The following is a 25,362-nucleotide window of genomic DNA, read 5'->3' on the forward strand; positions in this document are numbered from 1 at the left end:
AAATTAAAATGATCTATATCACAGTAGTCTATGCTGTGGAATATTGAAGCTTATTTTACTTAAAAGTTCAGGACATTGAATTAGATTATTTAATAATTATAAATAAATAAAGAATCGAAACTGAATTCGTCTGTTATAAAGTGTTGTTAGATTTAATCTATCTAAAATTACTTTTTTCTCTATATTTGCAACTGGAATTCCCATTTTGTAACCGCAATACCTAAGAAACTTATTCTGAACTTTCTCAATGGAATTGATATACTGGTCATACATAGGACACCAGACTAGCGTGCCATATTCTACACTCCTGGCCAAAAAAATCGGGACACCTTAAAAATGGGTCATTTTTGATGTCTCGAATCTCCTAAACCTGTTGTCCGATTTTAGTAATTTTTTTAATAGTTATAGCCTCATTCTCTAAGAATATGGATGTAGTAATAGTGTTGCTGAACAGGTAAATGTCATTGTATACCGGGTGTAACAGTAATACTGTGTTTTTTCCTGAAAATTCGTAACACCCTGTGGAACATTCTAGCATTTAAAAAATATTTAAATTAAAACTCAATTGTAGCCTTAGCCTTTCAACATTCTGCTTTTGACTCATTCACTTATGCTGGATAATGAAAAAGTTAGGTACTTTGACAACTAGCCATGTTCTTCATCAATACAGGGTGTTTCTAAATAAGTGCGACCAACTTTAAGGGATAATTCTGCATGAAAAAATAATGACCGTTTGATTGATAAACATGAATGTCTGCAAATGCTTTGTTTCCGAGATACCGGATGTTGAATTTTTTCTTACACACTGACGATTTATGTATTTCTCTAAAACCGGTTGAGATATGCAAATGAAATTTGGTGGGTTTTAAGACGAAGTTATTGCGCATTTTTTGACATACAATTATGTATTTTATATTCACCATTAGCTTGCATACGTGTCATATTACCCGGTCATATTACCTGTATGCACGCCAATGGCGAATATAAAATTTTTAATTGTACGTCAAAAAATGCGCAATAACTACCTCTTAAAACCTACCAAATTTCATTTGCATATCTCAACCGGTTTTAGAGCAATAAATAAATCGTCAGTTTGTAAGAAAAAATTCAACATCCCATATCTCGGAAAGGAAGCATTTGCGGACATATGTTTATAAAGCAATCTGTCATTATTTTTTCGTGCAGAATTACTCCTTAAAGTTTGTCGCACTTATTTAGAAACACCCTGTATAGGGCTTTTCATCGATTGTCATTTATTTCGAGCTCCTGTCATATGTTGTATAATCTGTGTATAATATTAATATACAGTGGTACCTCGACATACGAGGGTAATTCGTTCCGTAACCTTGCTCGTATGTCAAATTCCTCGTATGTCAAAGCAATTTTCCCCATTGAAATTAACTGAAATGTCATTAATCCGTTCCAGTCCCAAAAAAATCACTTTAGTTGTTGTTGTTAAGTGGTTTTAAATAAGAAAAATGTTTTTATAAGAAGAAACATTTATTTATAAATAACAAAAAATACATACATACTCTGTAAAAATATAGGAAAAAGTAAGGTGCTTACGGAAGCGCTTAATTTTAGTCAGTGGTCTTCACTTTTTTCGTCACACTTTGCTCATTTTCATCTGCAGCTCGTTTAAAAAAACTGTTCAAAGAGGTTTGTTTCTTCCCCCTTTCATAAATCGCTCGTGCCTTCTCACATATGATGCTCTGTGTTAAGGTTCCTCCTTGAAGCTGCTTCTCTGTCACCCACACCATCATTAGTTTCTCCATCTTTTCATGGAGAAAGGTCCGGAGCTTGCAAATTATTGTAACGCCCTTAGCTGGCATTATACCCTTTATCACCTCCTTCAAGTTAGAAGTAGGTAGTCAAAAAGATGCGTGAATTTTAATAAAAAGCGGTTGTTCGTATCTCAAAACACTCGTATATTAGGGCGCTCGTACATAGGGCGCACTGTACACGGATTATACAACATATGACAGAAGCTCGAAACAAATGACTGTGAATGAAAAGCTTTGTTAATAAAGTGGTTATTTAATTAACTATGTAAATTGTGTAAACAATATTTGGAAATTCTTTTACGATATTGTTAGGATAACTTTGTTGGCAATCATAGGAGTGGATCATATGCGCTTGACTCTACACTACAATAACTTATAATAAATAGGTAACTGATAATTGTTACTTTTTTCATAAAAATACAATTATTCCTAGATAAATCTCCTTTAATTTTATTTTAATAGTCTTGTTATCATACCAAAATGTATGAAATATCTTAATTTTTGTTTTTTTGCAATCTTAAAATTATAACTTTCAATGTTGTAAGATACAATTATTACAATATTGTAAAAAATTTCTGAAAATAATTTTGTTCTTTTTATCCTCTCTCTAATTTTGTTACATTTCATTTTTCGGTTATCTAGTCTAGTAGCATGTTTACCAAGAAACAAAACCCAGTTTATTTGAGATTTTTTATTTTCAATTCAATATTACATATAAGCCAATTTTAGATTTAGGAACAATTGAATAGGATTAGTATATCATAATTACAGGGTGTAACAAAAATACAGGTGATAAATTCAATCGCATACTCTGGGACCAAAAATAGGTTGGGTTCAGTCGGGCTATTTTTGGTCCCAGAGTATTGTAACATTTTTTTATATACTAGGATTAGTTAATAATTAATTTACCTGTTGGATTAAATTTTAAACCCACTAGTACTCATTACGGGTACGCCTATGGCCGTTTCCGTAAATAACTACCCTTATCTAAAATTGGCTATCATAATGGTACTGGCACAATTCGTGTCGGTATGACCAATGCAAATAACTGGAGTCCATTATTATAAACGGAACCATTCTTTATTGCATTTTTGCCGGTACACAATGTTTTGGAAATAGACCCAAAGCATCCTATTTATGGTGTTATTGTTATCTGTTAGTATGAGAACAGTAAGTTTCCATTAAGAAACCTCTCCAAGGAGTTTACTACCTACATCCCCTTAGGTATGACATTTTATACAAAGCGGCATGGTATTGCGATGTTTTATTGGACTTTCCGTTTCTGTAAGATTTCAAAGGAATCACTGTCCCTTTCGAAAACCTCCGTTAGGTTCGTTGCTTTCTCTTGTGGTCTGTTTGAAGGATCCTATTTCAAAGGATCTATTTTTTTAACACTTTACAACTCAAATAACGTTACTTTACTTAAAAACGCAAATACGCAAAGGTCGGTTCCTTTTGAGAAATGCAATTTTTTTTTTGAGAGGGGATATACTCCCACTTTTTTTAGAGAAAAAGCATCGAAAAGATTGCGAGAGGAGAACTTCGAGGCGGAGTATCGTGGGGTACAGACGTCTGTCTAGTATCTAATACCTTATCTTTATCTACCATCTACCTTACCTACAATATATCTTATCTGAGTGATATTCACTCTCGTATCGTATCTGTAATTGGATCTAACATCCGCTTAGATCCAATTACCAAATAACTTCAGTGTTGCTTACTAAGTAAAGTAAATAATATAGAGTCAGTGCAAATTAAGAGGCAGAGCAACTGTAAGTGTCTTAATAATCCTACCTAAAACTATTTCCAAAAATAGAGCAATCTAAGGGCTATCTACCTCAACATATCTTCATCTGTGGTTAAGGCTAACCTTCGATGAATCTCATCCGCGATTTCCTCAATAGTTTTTTATTCATTAGTAAACTTTTAATTATCGAAACCAAGTACATTCACTAATTCATTAATAGCTATGCGATTGGCTTTTTGTTAATAAAACCAAGTGCGGGTTGGTTTTTGATTTTTGAACAGTAAACGTTTGTTAACTTTGTATGTTTTGCATTTTATTTTTATTATATCTTTGTACTTTATATCTTCTATTCAATCATTAAATTTACCATATCAGTTATCTCGAGATAAGCCCTAAAACAGTAAAGAGAGACTTTTCACGATCGATGCTTGATTTGTTTTTTTATTCATAACCAGGCTCTCTTTACTGTGTTTTTAATTGTGCATGTTTTTGTTATAATATGTTACTTGTATTTATTCCATCATAATTTTTGTTTATTTCTAACTGTACACCACAACAAATTAATTGTTGGTGCAGTTTTGATGGGTGTATATACATTGTTTTCTCTTTATTTCTTGTGTTTTTTTTTGGACTCACCCTTCTGGTGAGCCATTTGTTAATATATTGTTTTTTTATTTATTTCACTAGTTTTATTTATCTACTATTAATAAATTCCCTGATAAAAGAAATTACCGCTAAATATGAACTAATTAACTGTCTATATCTTTTCTTGTATTTGGTCTCAGAACGTCATTATCTTTTGTTACCTACCTGTTTTCGTTTCTAAGGTTTCTTAATTTTCCCCTTTCAACCCCAAAAAGTTAAGTGGCGCCCTGTATCTCTTCTCTTATCTTAGGTAACTTTACCTATCTATCTTTTTATCTGTTTCTCTCTCTTCTCTTATCTACCTTCTCTTGTCTTCTTTACCTATTTCTTCTATTGGCTCCCTTCCACGTTCCAAAAGCTAGTTTCGAACCCACGACTCGCTCTCCACCTACCATCTGGCTGCCGTCGCAGTGTCTCCATTGGTGACCTTTCTAGCACCATCCAAAAAAAGGTTTCCGAGGTTACAGTATGCGATTGAATTTATCACCTGTATTTTTGTTACACCCTGTAATTATGATATACTAATCCTATTCAATTGTTCCTAAATCTCAAATAAACTGGGTTTTGTTTCTTGGTAAACATGCTACTAGACTAGATAACCGAAAAATGAAATGTAACAAAATTAGAGAGAGGATAAAAAGAACAAAATTATTTTCAGAAATTTTTTACAATATTGTAATACAGTAGAACCCCGTAAATCCGAACCCCGCGAATCCGAACTTTCGGCAAATCCGAACCAAAGGAAAGTGAAAAAAATTTAAAAATTCAAGACAAAAACTTAAAAACATGTTTATTATACAGAGTAAAGCCAGAAAATTGGACAATGTAGGATTACTAGGACTCCGACATTTAAAATTTCTTAAAAATAAATATTATACTATAATATATAGGTTTATAAAGTGTTTATAAAGGTTAAACACAAACTTACTTTGGTTCTCTCGTAGTCAACTTGAGTCCAAAAATATTGTCCACACTCTTGCGAGAACGTTTGGCTACTCAAAATCACAATGAAGGCTTTGAACTACTAGTTAAGGCTAACTTTCGGATAATCCGAACTTTTCGGAATCCGAACAGGCTGTCCCCCCAATTAGTTCGGATTTGCGAGGTTCTACTGTAATTGTATCTTACGACATTGAAAGTTATAATTTTAAGATTGCAAAAAAACAAAAATTAAGATATTTCATACATTTTGGTATGATAACAAGACTATTAAAATAAAATTAAAGGAGATTTATCTAGGAATAATTGTATTTTTATGAAAAAAAAAAAGTAACAATTATCAGTTACCTATTTATTATAAGTTATTGTAGTGTAGAGTCAAGTGCATATGATCCACTCCTATGATTGCCAACAAAGTTATCCTAACAATATCGTAAAAGAATTTCCAAATATTGTTTACACAATGAAAAGCTTTATTGATGAAGAACATGGCTAGTTGTCAAAGTACCTAACTTTTTCATTATCCAACATAAATGAATGAATCAACAAGCAGAATGTTAAAAAAGGCTAAGACTACAATTAAGTTTTAATTTCAATATTTTTTAAATGCTAGAATATTCCACAAGGTGTTACGAACTTTCAGGAAAAAATACAGTATTATTTTTACACCCGGTATACAATGACATTTACCTGCTCAGCAACACTATTACTACATCCATATTCTTAGAGAATAAGGCCTATAACATTAAAAAGATAACTAAAATCGGACAACAGGTTTAGGAGATTCGAGACATCAAAAATGACCAATTTTTAAGGTGTCCCGATTTTTTTGGCCAGGAGTGTAGTTGAGAGCAATACACAACTTTCGTTGCATCAATTGGGAACTCACTACAGTTTCTTAATGTAAGTCCAAGAATGTTTCAATGTAATCTGTGACATATGGTCATTGAAATTAATGCTTTCATTAAAAGTGATCCCAGGTCTCTAACTTGATTTTAATATCTTAAGTTAACATTATTCAGAAGATTGTTTGAGTCATATTGTTTATTCCCCCTAAAAAAACTGATATAATAGCATTTATCGATAGCATTTTTTAATGTAAGATTATTTTTATTCTCTATACTCCAGTCCCATAACCTGTCAATATCCTTTTGCAAAATATGTATGTCCGCTATAGTTTTTATACATCTACATAACTTTAGGTCATCTGCAAAAAGTAAAACTGATGATTCAAGATTGTCAGAAATATCATTTTTAAAGAGATTAAATAGTAATGGTGAACAGTGGCCTCCTTGGGGATTAATTGTTTAAAATATCATTACTCAAAGCAACATGAACTTTTAATTTAGATTCTAACTGTACTTTGTTTTTTTTTTGTTAGGTTAATTATAATGACGGAGGAATGACAACTGACACACGAGAAGATACGACATGGCAAGAAAATCTCTCTGATTACCATTCTGACTTTTCTGCGGGATCGGATGAGGATAAGGAAGACGATGATTTCGATGAGAAGAACGACGCCGATTTAAGCAGAAGGAGTCGAAGAAAGATGGAAAGGAAAGACGAGAAGGATCGTCCTTTACCACCGTTACTAGCCAGAGTTGGCGGCAATATTGAAGTACTCGGTTTTAATGCCAGGCAGCGTAAAGCGTTCCTTAATGCTATTATGCGCTACGGAATGCCACCACAAGACGCTTTCAATTCACAGTGGCTGGTGAGAGATCTTCGAGGAAAATCTGAGAAGATATTCAAGGCTTACGTGTCTCTCTTTATGAGGCATCTTTGCGAACCTGGTGCAGATAATGCTGATACGTTTGCGGACGGTGTGCCGAGGGAAGGACTGAGTAGGCAACATGTTTTGACAAGGTACATATTTTTTTAGTTGGTTGAAAGACTGATAAATTTTGTACACACTTGAATGAATAAAGAAAGTGAAGAAAATTCGTATATTAAAGTGTGAATGTATTTTATTATCCTTAGCTAGGCGCTTTCGACAAAATGTCATCTTCGGAGCTAATGGCCAAAGAATAAAAAAGAAGTACCACTACTTAGGGTTCTGCGCATCGTGTTGAACATTGGATATTAGATGTTAAAATTACATTACAATATTTAGATATGTTTCAATTGTCTACTGTGCAACTCCGGGTGATGAAAATTAATTAAAACATGAAAATCAGTTACTTAAACGATACAAACACATAAAATTTGATCATGGTATGGATATTAAACCCAACCATTATATTTGGTTATCAGTTATAGAGTCAATTACTACTCTCCAAATATAATGGTTGGTTTTAATACCCATACCATGATCAAATTTTATGTGTTTGTACTATTTAAGTGACTGTTTTTCATGTTTTAATTAATTTTCATCACCCGGAGTTGCACAGTAGACAATTGAAACAGATCTAAATATTGTAATGCAATTAACATCTAATATCCAATGTTCAACACGATGCGCAGAATCCTAAGTAGTGGTTCTTCTTTTTTATTCTTTGGCCATTAGCTCCGAAGATGACATTTTTGTCGAAAGCACTTAGCTAAGGATAATAAAATACATTTACACACTTTAATATACGAATTTTCTTCACTTCCTTTACATATTTTTTAATACACTTCCTCCTGTACTTTGTTTCACGTTAAGAATAGAACGTTACGCTTACGGAGATCAGTGTTGCCAAACCTCTCGCGCACGAGTGGATACTCGACTGCCGATATATGATTCATTCTAGTCAGTGCGGCGTGGCATCGGCGCGCTTCTATCGTTCATAAGAAATACATGGGGCTATCTCCGCAATATTTTATTCTTAACGTGAATCGCTCTATAGCATTCTTATTGACAACATAAATTCAATGTATTTTATAGGATTGGTGTGATGTCACTTATAAGAAAGAAGGTTCAGGAGTTCGAACACATCAACGGCGAGTATAGCATGCCGGAAGTAATCAAAAAGAGCATTATGGATCAAAATAAAATCAATGCCGCCGGCACCGCCACCACAAGCGAAGCAGAAACGCCTAAAAGTGCTACTACCAGTACTAGTGCTACGCCAGCTACAAGTGCTGCTCCCAGTCCCGCTCCCACACAAGGAGAAGATAAAGATAAGGATAAAGATTCCGTTCAGAGTGACGAAAATAAAGATAAAGAAGTGGTTAATAAAACGGAAACCGAAGATGAAGAAAAGAAAACGGTATATTATTTCATATTTATCTTAGTCGTAGTTTAATAAATTTGTTACTTCTAGGGAGAATCTTCAACAGAAAAGCCGAAAACTGAACCGGAAGAAGTGAAAGAAGCTTCTCCGAAAACCGAAACTCCCGAAGCTAGTTCCGAAGCTGATAAATCTGAGATCAAATCCGAAGTCGATACCTCGTCTGTAACCAGCGAGGAAAAGAAAGAAGAGAAAGAGGAAGAGGCCAAAAAGGAAGAACCCGAAGAGACCAAAATGGAAATACAGGAGGAGGAACTTGTTAAAGAGGAGAAAAAAGAAGAAGAGGATGATAAGAAGAAGGAGGAAGTTAAGAAAGAGGTGGAAAAGAAGGAAGAGGATGACGTTATGGTTATTGATGATGATAAAGATAAGGTAATTTTTTTAGTAACTTTTCAATACTTTTGTAATTTCTTTTGATCACTGGATTATACATACACTGTTTGTTGCTTTTCTAATTATTTGCGTTTCATTACATTTTCCGGTAGTGATACATTTTCAGGCAAATAGTTCCGTGCGGCTTTTGGTTTTAAGGGCTTAGGCGCAAAATTTCGCACCAATGTGTTTTAATTGCATTCTTTTTTTTCGAATCCTGAGAAAACTAATAAGTATTTTTGAAAAATGAAACGCCGAATGAAAGATTATATTATTACCGAGGGCTGAAAGTCCCAAGAAAGCAAGCATGGTGATTTAACCCAGCCTGAGAGACTTGCTCACCCCTAGAGAATGACATTCGGGTGATACAATTCATTGGGGCGAGGAGGATTAACTCCCGTAAGCAGGAATCACTCCACCCCGCTTCAATGCTCCAGACCATCCACTTACCCCCCGATAGCACTCTGATGCGCTATAGGGGCTCTCAATCAGCAAAGTGCTTATCATATGGGAGTCTTGGGTACACGGACTCCCATATGAAATCCTACCCCGATCAATGCAGGCCAGCGTGAGGCGCTCTATTCCCGCTATCTCTAGTGACTTATCTTCGATCTGTTTTGCTTGCTCGGGCGCCGAGTCCCCGCTCTGGGCTATGTCCAGTTCGGCGACTCGGCGCTCGAGGATGTGGGCCCCTCATGCCCGTTTTTTGGGTTTTGTTACTAATATTTTTTTGTGGCTTTCGCCTATTGTTAATATTTTATTGATTTGTTTAGTGGCTGAAGCCGTTTTGAAGTTTTTTGTATATTTTTTTTGAGGGATGTCTGAAAATTATAAAAATCAACATTAATAAATATAATGAGATGCCAAAGGTGAGCAAGTTGTCTTCTTTTGATAGAGCTACGATTATCTAGCCTTTATTATATATTTACTAATATTTGTTGTTTGGGTCTCCTATGTTTCCATCTATGGTACACATCATACCTTAATATCTCTTGCAAGATTCGGTTTGGGTGGTCTTCTAGCTCAGCAAATTTTGTTCTGGCTTTTTCTTCCATAATATCCAGTACTCTTATTTGTTTTAGGTCTCTAAATAAGAACCGTTCGGCGACGTATCTGGGCACGTTTGCAGCTTCTCTGAGGCAGTTGTTGTGTGCCGCTTGTATCTTCTTTTTGTTACTTTGACTTATGTGACCCCATGCAAGAGATGCGTATGTAATTATTGGCACTATAATGCTATTTATCAGTCTTAATTTTGTTTTCATAGCTAATTTGCTTCTTCTTCCTGTGAGTCCTCTTATTGCCGATCTGGCCGCTGCTGTTTTCTGGACTGTTGCGTTGACATGTGATGTGAATGTAAGACCTTGGTCCATTGTGACTCCTAAATATTTAACTTCGTTTTGCCATTCGATGGGTCTGTCTTGCAATGTTAGCTGTTCTTCTGGGTTATCTCTTCTCTTTTTGAAGATAACCGCTTGGGTCTTATCTGGATTTATTGCTATTTTCCATTGGATACTCCATTCTTCTATTGTATCCAATGCCGTCTGTAGATTTCTTACAGTTATATCTAGGTTCATGTGTTTTGCAGCAATTGCAGTGTCGTCTGCATAAAGGCTGATCAATGTTCCGGGTGTTCTTGGAACATCTGCTGTATATATGCTATACAGAAGGGGTGATAAAACTGCCCCCTGTGGTACTCCAGCTTCCGGCATTCCGTGTTCTGATAGAACTGGTCCTATCCGGACCCTGAACTTCCGGTCGCTTAGGTACGAGGAGATGAGTTTCGTCATGGCCCCGCTGTATTCTTAATCTCTCATTTTGTATGTCAGTCCTTCATGCCACACTCTATCAAAGGCTTTGCTTACATCCAGAAAGGCTGCTCCCGTATATTGTTGTTCATTGAATCCAGCTACTATATATTCGGTAAGTCTTAATATTTGAAGTTCGCTGAATGTTGAGCTCTGAATCCAAACTGTGATTCTGGGATTATGCCTAGCCTGTCTGTCTCTGATTGGAGCCTGGTTTGGATGACCCGCTCCACTATCTTACTGATTGCTGGAAGTAAGCTAATCGGCCTGTAATTTTGAGGAAATATGTGGTTCTTTCCTGGCTTGGGTATCATAATTACATGGGCTTCCTTCCATCGATTTGGGAAGAGCCTGTATCTTAGTATTGCGTTTGTTATATTTGTCAAATACACAACTGCTTTCAAGGGAAGATACTTCAGAGCTCTGTTAGTGATTTCGTCTGGACCAGGTGCTTTCTTTGGTGAACTTTTTCGAATCAGTTCACTTATTTCTCTTGGTGATGTGGGATTTATTATTTCTTCTTGTTCTTCGGGCGTTTCTAGTTCTGTTTCTTCGACTTCTTCGATAAAGTCTATATCTTCGTCTTGGTGATAATTCAGTGTACACTCTCTTTCAAGTGTCCTTCTCATCACCTCGGCTTTATCTTCTTCTGTGTAGACGATCCCATTTTCTCCATGTAGTGGGGGAATGGGTTTTCTATCGTTTCTTAAAGTTCTTTGGAGCCTCCATATTTCTTGCATATTTTGGCTCCTTTCCTCCATTTCTCCATTTATGTAGTTTTCCCACTTTTGGCTTCTATGGTCTATTAGTGCCTGTTTGACTTGTCGATTCAGTTGATTTGCCCTATTTTTATCTTCCTGGTATCTTGTTCTTCTGGCTCTCTTTTTGGCTCTGTTCTTTTCCCTTATCATTCCTTTTATTTCCTGATTTATGTCTCTAAATCTTCCCATATAAATTTCATATTCTTCTTCAGTAGTGCTATTTCTTAGTGCTTCTTTTATGATGTTTTCGAGCTCTAGGACTTTTTCCTCTATTTCTTGTGGATTGTCAATTGTAGGAATGTTTCCAATTCCTATGCTCACTAGGCGTTTGAAGTTAGACCACTTGGTTTTCTTTCTTTTCTTTGTTGTTTTGTTATCTTCTTCCCATGTACCTATTTCTATGAGTATGGGGTTGTGGTCTGCTGATCCTTCGTTTAAGGTTCGGATGTCTGTTTGTAGTCCTAGGCTTTTGGCCACTACTATATCTAAATGGGTTGGTAGAGCATTTCCAGGAAAGTATGTTGGTTCGATGGGCCCAATCACCATGGTGTCTTCGTTGTTCACTAGATAATTATTCAGTATTCTACCGTTTCTGTTTGTAGCTCTATCGTTCCAGTTAGGGGAACGGGCGTTTAGGTCTCCTATTATTATGGACGGTTCTTCGGCGTTCAGGAACGTATTCAGGTCGTCGTCGTTTAAAGGATCTGTTGGCGTTACATATGCTGAAGTGATCCTTATTTCACCTTGTCTCATCTGGACTTTTATTGTTGTTGCTTCCATAGTGTTTAGTGGTGGCGTATGTTGTAATGTATGATTTATTCCTTTTCTCACTAGGATAGCAGTTCCTCCTGAATTTGCTCTGTGGTCGTTCCTGTAGATGTCGTATCCTGGAAACTTGATATTGATGGTATGAGTTAGTTTAGTTTCTTGCAATGCTACGACATCCATTTCATATCTATTTATTAATTCGTCCAGCACGTTTGTATTAGTTCTTATGCCGCCTGAATTCCAGGAGCCTATCTTCAGGTATCCCCTAGTTTCGTGCCTTAGTTCAGTGCTATTTTTACATTTTTAATCGCTTCACTTACCGTTTTTATGACTAGCTCTTCTATCATCGTGGCCAGTCCTTTTTGTTGTTCTTTTGAAATTAATATGGTCGAATCTGTTGTTGGGTTTTGTGTTGGTTTGGTGATTTGGGCGTACGATTGCCCATTGTTTCTTTTAGGTTGTTGTGTTCTGTTTTCTGTTGTTATTTGTCTGGGTCTTCCCCAGGCAGGTATCTTTGGGCATCCTCTATAACTTGCCGGGTGTTGCCCTTGGCAATTAGCACATTTTGCTTTTTGTTCTGCTGGAATTTGGCAGAATTTACTCTTGTGATTTTCTCCGCACTTTACGCACCTAGCGTCTTTGAAGCATGCATTTTGGGCGTGGTGGAAGCCCTGGCAATTAAAACATTGAGTTGGTCCGTTGCTCTTTCTTAGATCTTCTATTACTGCTCTCATGTACATAAGGTTAGTAATTTTCTTGGCTTTGGGTACGTCTTCTTTTTCCACTGTAATTATAAACATTGGCAGAGATTTTTTGTCTGCCTTCCTAGACTTCATGTTTGTTACGTTAATTGTATTTATTTCATGTTTATTTGTTAGTTCCGTTTGTATATCTATAGGTTTTGTATTTGAGGGAAGTCCTCTAATAACCATTTTGGGCTTGATATCTTCGTCTAATGGGAAGGTGATCCACTGAATTTTGATTTCTTTGTTATAATCTTCCAAGATATGGGTAAATTTTTTATAATCTTCAGGGCATTTTGTTTGAATGAGTGTTTCTCTTCCGCTTTTGGAGATTTTATTGTCTGTGTATATCTTTGAGTTTCAGCAATTTTCAATATTGTTCCTGTTTCGTTTACTGTTTGTAGTTTTATGACGGGTGGTTTTGGTTTGGACCTGTTTATAGTGCTTTCTTAATTGTTTTGTTCGGTGATTAGGATATTATCAATTTCGCTTGTTTCCATTGTCTCTTCCCTGCCCTTATTCAGTAGGGAAGGAAATAGTTCTTGTACCTTAGATGTTGATGGCACGCTGTTGTCTTTTCCGACCTTTTTTGGCAGGGAAGGGAAATCTTCATTTGTTTTTGTTGTGGGTGTTATGGGTAAATTTTTTGTATTTGCGATGTTATTATTAGTATCTTCAATTTTTTTCTTTGGGATTGCTGTCATCGATTTTTTTTTCATTTATTTGTATATCGGTTGTCTGGTTTTCGTTTTTAAGTTCGTCGAATCTTTTATCTATAGTTTCGATTACTTTTTCTTGAGAGTTTATTATTGTATTTTGTAGTCCATTGATTTTTTCATTCAATTGATGGATTTGGTTTCTGAGTTTTTTAATTTCTTCGTCCTTTTCTTTTAGTTGCTTTTTCATTTCAGCCACTGAATCTTGCATCTTCCTGGCTCTCATTCGGCCTTTGACGTTTTGCTGCCTTCTTATTTTTGTTTCTAGTTTAATTTTTTCTACTATTTCTGATTCGTGTTCTGGTTCCATGTTGTTCTGTTTTTTCTTTTCCGCTATGGCCTTAGGTGTTTTAGAAACGCCGTTTAAGGCATTGCACGTTAAATTTTCATTATTTTGATCAATATACCCTATTCCATGAACATACGCCTGTTTTGGATTACTTCGACAATGAATATTTTACTGTGCAAAATAAGAAGAACGAAAGTAAATTGCAAATTACATTGTTGTTTATTGGAATAATTATTAGCGCCATTTACTTTCTTACTTCTTATGTTGCACAGTAAAATATTCGTTGTCGAAGTAATCCAAAACCGGCGTATGTTCGTGAAATGGCCCATATCAATATCAGAATTATCAAACAGCGGAAGATTTGAATAAATATTTGGACTTACCTCCATCGGTCCTCTTTATAATTGTTTTTTTTTTAACTTACTTTTCTGCCCCACGAAATGTATACCTATTTTTGAGATATTCGATGTTGTACAAACTCGTCGGCAGCCTGTCTGATCCTTCAAAAAGGTTTAGAACTTCGAAATATTTAAAGTTTTGGAAAGAACTTTTTAAATACGTCTTTATACTTTGACAGTACTTTGACATCTGGCTGAAAGTCCCTTAGAATAAACAAAATGTTTCTTTTGGATGAAAGATTTGCAATTAAAAATCACACTAAATTTTTTCTTTTTTTTGCTCCTGTAATTTATTAAAATAAAGAAGTTTTCAGAGATTTTGTCGTCCCAACTTTTCGCCTCCTTTTTTTGAGTGTTTATCAGATATTCTGGCAATCTGGTCAGTTTCCAAATTACTTTACTACTGCACACTTCAATGTCCACGCACAACTGTTGTAATGCTGCTTCTATGGTGAGGGTAATGGAGTGTCGTCACCCTATATATTAAAACAATTGGGGACATTTTTCCATCGCAATAGCTTCTCTGATTATCTTTGGTTTTTATAAACGGGTGGGGACTATATTTTCTGAAACTGCGCCGGAATTGCGAACTGAAATGAAATGTTCATATTTGAGTTCTTTTGTTGGTTTGACCTATTATGTAAAATCGTGGAGAATCGGTACTAGGGTATTCCGAAAAATCCAAAGTTTAAAAATGTTGATCGTCCCGGCTGTTTTTTGGTGATGAGTAGCCTATAAACCCTCAATTTCAAATTTCACCTTGTCTCGACCCCACCTTAAAAGTTTTGTTTTGGGTTTTTCAAAGATTTTTAATTATAGTCCTGTCGCCAGTGCGGGTACAACGGCCTCCTTAATTCAGATGGACTTACCCAAGTTTTTTTATGTATTTGGACCCGTAGAACACGAATTTTTTGGCTAACAGTCGATCCGGATGTCGATAAGATTGTTATAAACAAAGAACTTGAGGAATCACAACAGCGACTTTTCGCAAAACAAAACATTTTTTTGTATTTTTTGGGTCATTCTAAGCAAAAAATGTTTTTACAAGTTTTTTTCGTAGGATGCATAGTTTTCGACATAAACGCGGTTGAACTTTCAAAAAATCGAAAAATTGCAATTTTTGAACCCGAATAACTTTTGATTGAAAAATAAAATAGCAATTCTGCTTACCGCATTTGAAAGTTCAAGTCAAATTCTATCGGTTTTAATTACTTTCATTGCTAAAAATTAATTTTTTTATTGTTAAACAAAGCTATAAACTAAATGATAAATGATATTTTCAATGCATTTCTCATTTGAAATCGAACGGGTAGGCGCGCATACAGACAATTTCTACGTAGATTACGTACATTAAGACGCATGCATTGGACACGGGAAACACTATGTGTTTATGGCTTTGTTTAACAAATAAAAACTTAATTTTTAGCAATGCAAATAAACAAAACCGGTAGAATTTGACTTGAACTTTCAAATGCAGTAAGCAGAAAAGTTCAACCGCGTTTATCTCGAAAATTATGCATCCTACGAAAAAACTTGTAAGACCATTTTTTGCTGAGAATCACCCAAAAAATACAAAAAAAATGTTTTGTTTTGCGAAAAATCGCTATTATGTAATTCCTCAAGTTCTTTGTTTATAACAATTTTATCGACATCCGGATCAACTGTTACCCAAAAAATTCGTGTTCTACGGGTCAAAATACATAAAAAAATTTGGGTAAGTCCATCTGAATTAAGGAGGTCGTTGTACTGCCCTGGGGACAGGACTATTATTTTTCTCTTGTATTTGTTTTAATCTACCGGGCTGTTTTCTGGCGATGGGTTGCCTATATCGCTCGATTTCAAATTTTAGCCCAAAAATATTAACCCTAACCCTTGTCCCAAGCCCCCCCCAAAAAAACCATCGCCATATTAAACTTGTTATCGTGGTCTATGATTTTTTTTTCTGAACATAATATGTAAAATAAAATTTAAAACTGAGTTTACTTGTTCTTACAAAAAGTTATAGATTAAAAATAATTACAAAATGTAAAACCCAAAAAAGAATTTTTGGGGGAGGCTTGGGTAAAGGGTTAGGGTTAACATTTTGGGCTGAAATTTGAAATTGAGTGTTTATACTTATAGGCTACCTAACACCAGAAAACAGCCGAAGCGATAAAAAAAAAGAAGAGAAAAGTACTTAAAAATCCTTGAAGAACCCAAAAGAAATGTTTTTGGAGGCTTGAGACAAGGGTTAGGGTTAACACTTTGGGCTGAAATTTGAAATTCGGGGTTTATAGGCTTATACCCATCACCATAAAACAGCCGGGGAGATCAACATTTTTAAACTTTGTTTTTTCAGAACATCCTAATCGTTCTATTTCACGTGCCATGACAGAATTATCCGACGTTGTCGATCACCATTGCGAAGGCTTCTCGATCTTCTGCAATATGGAATAATTGTCCTGCATTTGATATCTGAGTCCATTGACGAATGTTATTTAACCAAGAAACTTGTTTTCTTCCTACACCTCTACGGCCCTCTATTTTGCCTTTAAGGATCAGTTGTAATATTTTATATCGACATCCCCTCACTATATGTCCCAGATAAGACATTTTTCAATGTTTAACTGTCTTTAGCAGTTCTCTATCTTTGTTGGTCCTCCTTAGTTCTTCTTCATTAGTTCATCCTGTCCAAGGCATTCGTCTATGAATCCACATTTCCAATGCTTCAATTTTGTTCATGATCGATACTTTTAGCGTCTACACTTCTGCACTATACAAAAGTACGGACCAAACATAGCACTTAACCATTCTTTGTCTTAGTTCTAAACTGAGATGATTATTCCTAAACGTTACAAATATTAAATTACTTTTAATGGGAAATAAGCCACAATTTTACCAAAAAAAATGATTTTATTAACGTTTCAAAGCCCAAATCGGGTCTCGTTGTCAAAATACAAAATACAGTAGTATTTGGGCTTTGAAACGTTAATAAAATCATTTTTTTGGTAAAATTGTGGCTTATTTCCCATTAAAAGTAATTTATTATAAAAATGCCACAAGAAAATAGCTTCAGAACAATGTTACAAATATTATAATAATTAGTTGAGGAAATGAAGCATTTTGGCTCGCAATTTTTTCGTCCGGCATGGATTTACTTGGAATTTTCACAGAAAGTAGGGAATAGTCCAAGGATCTTTTTTATATCATGCCGCTGTACGCTAAAACCTTGGGGATGGTTGCCACCCCGTCTCGGGGGCGGGAATTTTTTATTACATTTTAACCATGTAAATCGATGTAAAGAGTAATTCTAAGAAAAAAATGTTTTTTACGTTTTCTTCGTAAAACTAATATTTTTCGAGTTACTCGCGCTTGAAAGTAACAGTTTTTCGATGAAAAAATTGACTTTTTTAGAGGGTTTTTCGAGCATACCTCGAAAAGTATGCATTTAATCAAAAAAACTGTAGATATCGAAATTGTATCTTTTAGTAACACAAACCAAATTCTTTTTCTGTAATATCTTTAAGACCAATACAAACTGAGATACGGCATGTTAGAAGTTAGCTTTTTTCGTCAAATGCATAATTTGAAATATTCAAAGTAAAATAACGGAAAAACTTTGCATTTTTCAAAGAAAACTTAACTAATCTTTTTTCAAGTATACAGTTCATCATCATCATCATCATTGGCTCGACAGCCCTTTCTGGGTCTTGGCCTGTTCCAGGATTCTTCTCCACTCTGATCTGTTTCATGCTTTTTTTCTCCAGTTATTAAGTATACAGTTAGTAGGCTATTATGTTCAAAATAAGAGAGCTAAAAGGAACTACAACGTTAACGGGATTTTATTATCTCATATGGTCAACGTATCTCTAAATTTTAAAAAACCGTGGAGAAAGGGGTTTTGAGAAAGGGGTGAATTAGTCCCTAGTCACAGGGTGAATTAGGGTGAGTTCTATTCACTTTTGGTACAAACACTTCTACAGGAAAATTGTTTCAGGTTAAATTTACTATCGAAATATCACATTTTGAAGTCAAAAGTATTTTTTTTTTACAAAAATACATTCAAAAGAAAAGCATGAAAAAAACACGAAATGAAGCAATTTTGTTTATTGCCCCATAACTTTTTTCCACAGGGATATAGGTATAGACATTTCTTCAGCGAAAAACAACTTCCATCCTTCCTCTTTAAAATGGCGTTCGGTAGAAGTCTCTGGGATTTATAGTTTCCGAAATGGGATTTTTCAAAATTTGTCGCTCACAGAATTTTTGAGCCATTTTCCCCATTATTTCACAAACATTGTTCTGTAACTTTTTTCTACGCATTTCTAGGTATATGCAATGGTACAATTAGTAGAAAGAGAAGTCAATTACCTTTAAAATGGTCTGCTGTATAAGGCAGTACGACTATTATTTAACAAGTTATGCTTTTTCAAGGTTTTATACTTTTAATGATTTTTGATATTTTTTATGATTATTTTTTAAATTTCTCATTATGACTTTTTTTCTTGTATAGTCAGGTATATACATTCTGAAATAAAAAACGCTTATTTTCTTTACTTTAAAATGGTGTATTGCAATTACCTCTAGGACTATTTTTAAATAAGATATCTGTAGAATATCCAAGTGTATCCGTAATTTGAGAAAAATTTTAAAATATTTTATTTTTTTCAATTAGAAGAATATAATTGCATATAGTAACATAATTTTTAATTCCAAATAACTTTTCTTAATAACACTTTTCGATATTGCGAAATATAAAGGTACTTTACTCTTGAGCGAAATTCATATTTTTTAACATGCCTCGTACACTATTGTGAAAATTTTATATCTGATGATTACATGTTAAGTTTTATACTATGCAGAGCATTTTATAAAGAATAATTTTTTTCATATAGTTAATAATAAAAAGTTTTCCATATAGTTCCAACTTAGTGGATTGCATGTGTATATGTCAAGCTTTGAAAAAGCATATCTTGTTTAAAAATAGACCTAGAATATTTTACAATACACCATTTTAAAGTAAAGGAAATAAGCTTTCCTTTTTATTGCACAATGTATATACCTAAATATACAATAAAAAAGTTATAATGAGAAATTTAACAATAATCGTAAAATATATCCAAAATCATAAAAGTATAAAATTTTGAAAAACCATATCTTGCTTAAAAATAGGCATGTAGCCTTCTACGATAGACCATTTTAAAGGTATTTAACTTTTCTTCCTACTAAATGTAATATTGCCCAGATAGCACAAGTACGTTTTATGGACATCCAATGGACGTACATCTGTGTACATTGGAACGTCCAATGGACGTCCCGCTAAGGTACAATGGACATCCGATGGACGTCCAACGAATGTCCAGAGTTCACAAAATTGGACGTCCATAGAACGTCCGCTACAAACGTACATTGTACGTTGTATTGGAGCTTTCAGTGTACACCTTATGTACATTCAATGTACGTCTTAAGGACATTTGTAGGGCACTTTTCAGAAAGCAATCTAGTATCCATAATTTTGTGAATACATAGCAAAAAGCCTTTATAGGAAATAGTTCCTTATAATACTAAACTTATACTTAAAAATATTACACAAAAGACCTTTTTTATTTCTCTTTACTATAACTTCATTATATTAATATATACTTTATTATAGGAACTAGGAACTTCATTAATGCACGACTGCACTTGCACGAGAACAGAAAACACAAATAGGTATATCACAGGATGTATTTTCATAAAGACGAGCTTCAGATAATGACGCCTTACGAAGCATGCACATTAAAAGAGGTTTAATCTCTCTTCTGTTTCTGTTCCAAACTATTTTTAGAGTCAGTACCGTTGTTGTATATAATACAAGCAGGTTTGCCATTCTGTGAATTATCATAAATAAACCCTCCTTCAGTATTCCACAACAATTAACAGCGATAATCCCCTAAAAGTACCTCCCTAATACTACCTTTCACGACCGATAGCGCGAAGAGCGACAACGTTGTCAAGAAGATTCTCATTTAGTTTGTATTGGGGCTTAATATAATAGTCGCGTTTTGTGTAAAATATCCATGGACCACAAATGGATGTCCAATGTACGTTGAAATCAAACGTCCAATGGACGTCCTGTAATGTACGTACATAGTACGTCCAGTTTTGGTCCATGGACGTTTGGACTTTAAATGTACGTTATATGGACGTACATCGGACGTTGTGTGCTATATGGGTGCATATACCTAAAGTTGCGGTAAAAAAAGTTACAGAACAATGTTTGCGAAGTAACAAGGAAAATGGCCCAAGATTTTTGTGAGTGGCGAAATTTGAAAAATCATATTTTGGAAACTATAAATCGCAAAGACTTACACCAAACGTCATTTTAAAGAGGAAGGATGGAAGTCTTTTTTCTGTAAAGCAATGTCTATACCTATATTCCCGTAGAAAAAAGTTATAGGGCAAGAAACAAAAATGCTACCTTTCTTGTTTTTTTCTTGCTTTTCTTTTGAATATATTTTTGTAAAAAAAAATATTTTTGACTTTAAAATGTGATATTTTGATAGTCAATTTAACCTGGAAAATTTTTTCGGTAGACGTCTTTGTACCAAACGTGCATAGAACTCACCCTAATTCGCCCTGAGCCTAGGGACTAATTCACCCCTTTCTCAAAAACGCACCCCTTTAAATGGTAGCACTCCGCGGTTTTTTCATATTTATAGGTCCGTTGACTATATGAAACAATAAAACCCCGTTAACGTTGTAGTTCCTTTCTAAACTACATAATCAATAGCCTATAGCCCTCTCAAAAAAAATAATAAAAAGTTTCTAGCCAGAAAATTAAGCGACTTATGATCAAAAAAAGGTCGGTACCTGCTTTTCTCTATGAAAAAATCAGTGAAAACAACCCCCTAACTACCCTACTAATTAAAAATTGGTCTTCACCTTTCTGTAATTCCTTTTATATTTGTATTATCAATACATCCAAGAAGTTTGACCTATTTAGAAGGCCTAATTTTAGAAAAATTGGAGTTTAAAGAAAAATAATTTTTTTGGAAATTCCCATTTTTCACCTTTTACTTCAAAATATCTCCGAAAATACTGGAGATACGAAAAAAATGGTGAATTACTAAACTGTAGCTTTTTTAGTAACTAAAATTCCCTTGTGCATAGATTTTCATTACAGTAAACAGCGAGATATAGCTGTTTAAAACCTCTATGAGCAAACACCCCCTTATTCGAGCCCTTTAAACCCACCCTAATTAAAAATTAAGGGATCTTACGGAATTTAGTTTACTCAGTCTTATAACTCTTCAAAAATCCTACAAAGTCATTTTTGAAAAAACTTTTTATCACCAAAAATAAAGGAACTATGTTTATAAAACGAATTTTTTTTTTCGAAAAATTTGGATAGTCCGCTTTTGGGTAATTTTCAATGTATGTATAATACCACAGAACCGGTTCGTATACTGGAAGATGACTAAAAAACTATTTGTATTTGTACATATATTTAAATTCGTATTTTTGTGTAAATAAATGTTTTTGTAATTCTTTTTCTACTTTTTTTTCTGTGTAGATCTATTAAAATATCTACTTGTAATGTTATTAGGGGTGGTTTTAAGGGTTGAAATATTATGATATATCCTAAAGTATAAAACAATCATTATTTAACCAATCAAAACCAAATTTTACCCATATTAAAGTTTACAATGTTTAATTTTTGACAATAAGGGGTAGTTTACACCCCTAAAAATAATCATCGCCCTTAAGCATGATATAGAATATGAAGTACTGGGTGAGATGATACTAATCCCAAATTTTTATGTAAATCGATGCAAGCCGATATTATTCTTTTAGTATAAGTAAATTTTTTATATATAGCTTCAACAAGGGTGGTTTTAAGGGTTGAAATATTATGATAGTATATCTTAAAGCATAAAACAATCATTATGTAACTAATAAGAACCAAATGCTGACAATATTAAAGTTTAAAATGTTACAATTTTTTACAATTAGGGGTAGTTTTCACCCCTAAAAAACCAAAAGCGTACAACGGCTCAATATAGAAAATGAACTAGATGGAGTAATGAGCCTAATCCCAAATTTTTGTACAAATCTATGCTGGGCGAAAAAATTGCGAGGTTTTGTCATTTTTTCAGCTTCATTTCCTCGACTAAATCTCCGCTCTTTTGGAATATTTTCTATGATGGATCGGACAAAAGATGAAAATTTTTCGTGGAAAAGAAAATATTGTCTGGTTTGCTAAGAAAGGTTTTGGAATGGCGAGTGGGTTTTCAATCAGCCGTGATTTGTCCATTGTTGAACATAAGATTCCTCTATATAAGTTTTTCCATATATTGCTTCATGACCAGACATTTCGTAACACGACAGTTCATAACCCGGCAAATGGTAACGGACAATTCGTAACGGCAACAGTTCGTAACTATACATATTCGTAACATCAAAATTGAATTAATCTGTTTATTTTTGTTAACGTGGAAACTAATTTCTATTACAGTTACAATTGAAATTACTTTTATCAGTTTAACGAACGAGCGTCAGGTTAAACATTTTCAACACATTTCATATTTCGTGAAGAAATAAATTTTGAAAAAATAAAAAAAAATTAAAAATCTTTAGTTGTAATATTAACAAGAATATATTATATGCAAAAATATGTGTGAAATATATCTAAAATGAAATAGGAAGTACCATTACTTTAAGTATAGGAATGTATGCAAAATGCATTTTTTATTAAATTCAGTAATACCTACTAAATTTACTAAAAAAATTAATGTTAGTGTTACGAATTGTTCCGTTACGAATATGTATAGTTACGAACTGTCGCTATTACGAATTGTCCGTTACTATTTGTCGGGTTACGAACTGTCGCGTTACGAGATGTCATGTATAACAATTTAGACATCTCTGATGCAGTGCTGTTCAAATTTTGATGTTAGAATGTAGTTCCATGAATTTATGTCGATTTTCTGTTTATTTAGGGTATGTTTTTCTCAGATGTTTATTGTGTTTAAAAAACCATTTAAAAAATTAAATTTTATCGTCTTCTTTACGTGCCATCTCCGCGACGAAGGTTGGCAATCATCATTGCTATTCTAACTTTTGACACTACAGCCCGAGAGAGTTCAGTTGAGCTGCATCCAAACCATTCTCTGAGATTTCTCAGCCAGGACATTTTTCTTCTACCTACACTGCGCTTTCCTTGAATCTTTCCCTGCATTATTAATTTTAGGAGCTTATATCTGTCACCACGTGTTATGCGACCCAATTATTGCAGTTTTATTATTTTGATGGAATCCAGTATCTCCCTGCTGTTCTCTACTCTTCTTAGTACTTCTTCATTGATTATTCTGTCTGTCCAGGAGATTCTCAGCATTCTTCGATATATCCACATTTCAAATGCTTCCAATCTTGAGACATTGTTTATTAAGAGTCCATGTCTTCACACCATACAAAAGAACAGAAAATACATAACACTTTAGTACGCGTTTTCTAAGATTTAGGTTGAGGTCTCTACTACTAGTCCATTAAAATGTTACATTTTTTAAGCCATACCGCCCATACCTTGCATTTGTTAGAGGAGTCAATTTTATTTCTTTAATGTGTAGAGGGGATCAGTAGATGCTTAAATTCAAGTTTTTGGGGTCGCCACCCTTGTCCCCCGGCCGCCATCTTGGAAATGCGGTGCAAAGGGGTTTCGCGCTATATCTCGTAAACTACCAACCCTACGGAAAATCTAATTAAACATAAAATGTAGCAAATTAAACTTTCTACAATTTTGTCTTTACTTATTACTTTTTATTGTCAAGTGACCAACAAAAAAGGGAGCGTTCAAGTATTACGTAACGCGATTTTTGAAGATTTTTGACCCCCCCCCCCCCTACGTAACGCACTCTAATGGGCATTTAACTATTGCGCAACGGCCCCAAAGGTATAAACAAAGATATGTAAAAAAAATTTTAACAAGTTTCCATTTGAAGGTTATAACTTTTTTTTTAGTTCATTTTAAAATAAAATAACATTATAGCAATTTTGTAGAGGGTTTTTCGGCGAACAATTTCCACTATAAAGTTGTTTAATTCTATTAAATAGATAATAAATTTTATTTATATAGGTTTTACAGCACTCCAAACTTGACCAGATTCTCGAATGCTCATAGGGATACAATAAAAACAAAAGTTAGGCTTACTTTTCTATCTATATATATTTATTATTCATACAATTTTTTATGATTTTAACATTCCTATGCTATTATTAATCTGTGTTTGACCTTTCTCCCCACTATAAAACTTATAACCCTAAGCATATATAGAAAAGGCCCAAGAAGTTGTTTGAGGACAAATTCGCCGGTTCAGAAGATGAATGAAGAAAACGGAAAATGCAAAATTCTTAAGAAGAGCAAAAAACGAATTTTTGATATTAAAATCATAAAGTATGATCAAAATTAGCCATTCACCACACCGTGGTCATGATCTCGAGAAATAAGCGTTTTTTGGAATGTGCCGCTTGTCTATGAAGTAACATAACTTTTTTCCTATTGTATATTTTGACTTAAAATTTTCCAAAAAAACTTCTTCATGAATTATTTTTTATTGTTGTGTTGGTTAAAATTATAAACTAAAAAGTTTGTCGCTCAACTTTTTTAAGTAAACATTAAACTAACGAAATATGATGACAAAATGTTTAAAAACTAACAACTCCTTTTTTAATATGTTTAATCATTTTGGACAAATTTCATTGTTATCTACATACTTCAAAGATGACGCAGTAAAATTTTCAAAAGGAAATATTTACAGCGACGAAAGATACAGCGAGGTAAATTTGAAAAATCATCAAAATTGATTTTCGACATTTTTGTATAAAATTTGATTTTTGAACATGTTCCACCAAATCTAGATAAAAATAAACTTCATATTCGGATTCAGCGACCTCGAAACAAAAATAGACCAAAATTGGTCACTCACCTTAAATTTGATTTTCGTGGTCGGCATAACGATTGCTGCCGCTCGACTAATATATTAGATAGAAAAGTATTTTTTTATTGTATTCCTATGAGAATTCGAGAATCTGGTCAAGATTGGGGCGCTGTAAAACCTAGATAATAAATAAAATTAAACAACTTTATAGTGAAAATTGTTCATTGAAAAGTCCTCTACAAAATCGCTATGATGGTATTTTATTGTGAAATGAACGTAAAAAAA

General features: G+C 34.0%; 1 protein-coding gene across 2 annotated transcripts in view; it reads left to right on the forward strand.

Moving 5' to 3' along the window:
- The window catches only part of LOC114332231 (chromodomain-helicase-DNA-binding protein Mi-2 homolog), a 128,270-nt gene that overhangs the window by 87,256 nt on the left and 15,652 nt on the right, over positions 1-25,362 (forward strand). For both annotated transcript variants that reach the window (XM_050642712.1, XM_050642713.1), the window contains exons 18-20: positions 6,497-6,984; positions 7,985-8,309; positions 8,364-8,702. In XM_050642712.1, coding sequence (XP_050498669.1) covers positions 6,497-6,984; positions 7,985-8,309; positions 8,364-8,702 — 1,152 coding nt within the window. The remainder of the gene's footprint in view (positions 1-6,496; positions 6,985-7,984; positions 8,310-8,363; positions 8,703-25,362) is intronic.

This window comes from Diabrotica virgifera, chromosome 2, assembly GCF_917563875.1.
Source record: "Diabrotica virgifera virgifera chromosome 2, PGI_DIABVI_V3a".
Taxonomy (NCBI): Eukaryota; Metazoa; Arthropoda; class Insecta; order Coleoptera; family Chrysomelidae; genus Diabrotica; species Diabrotica virgifera.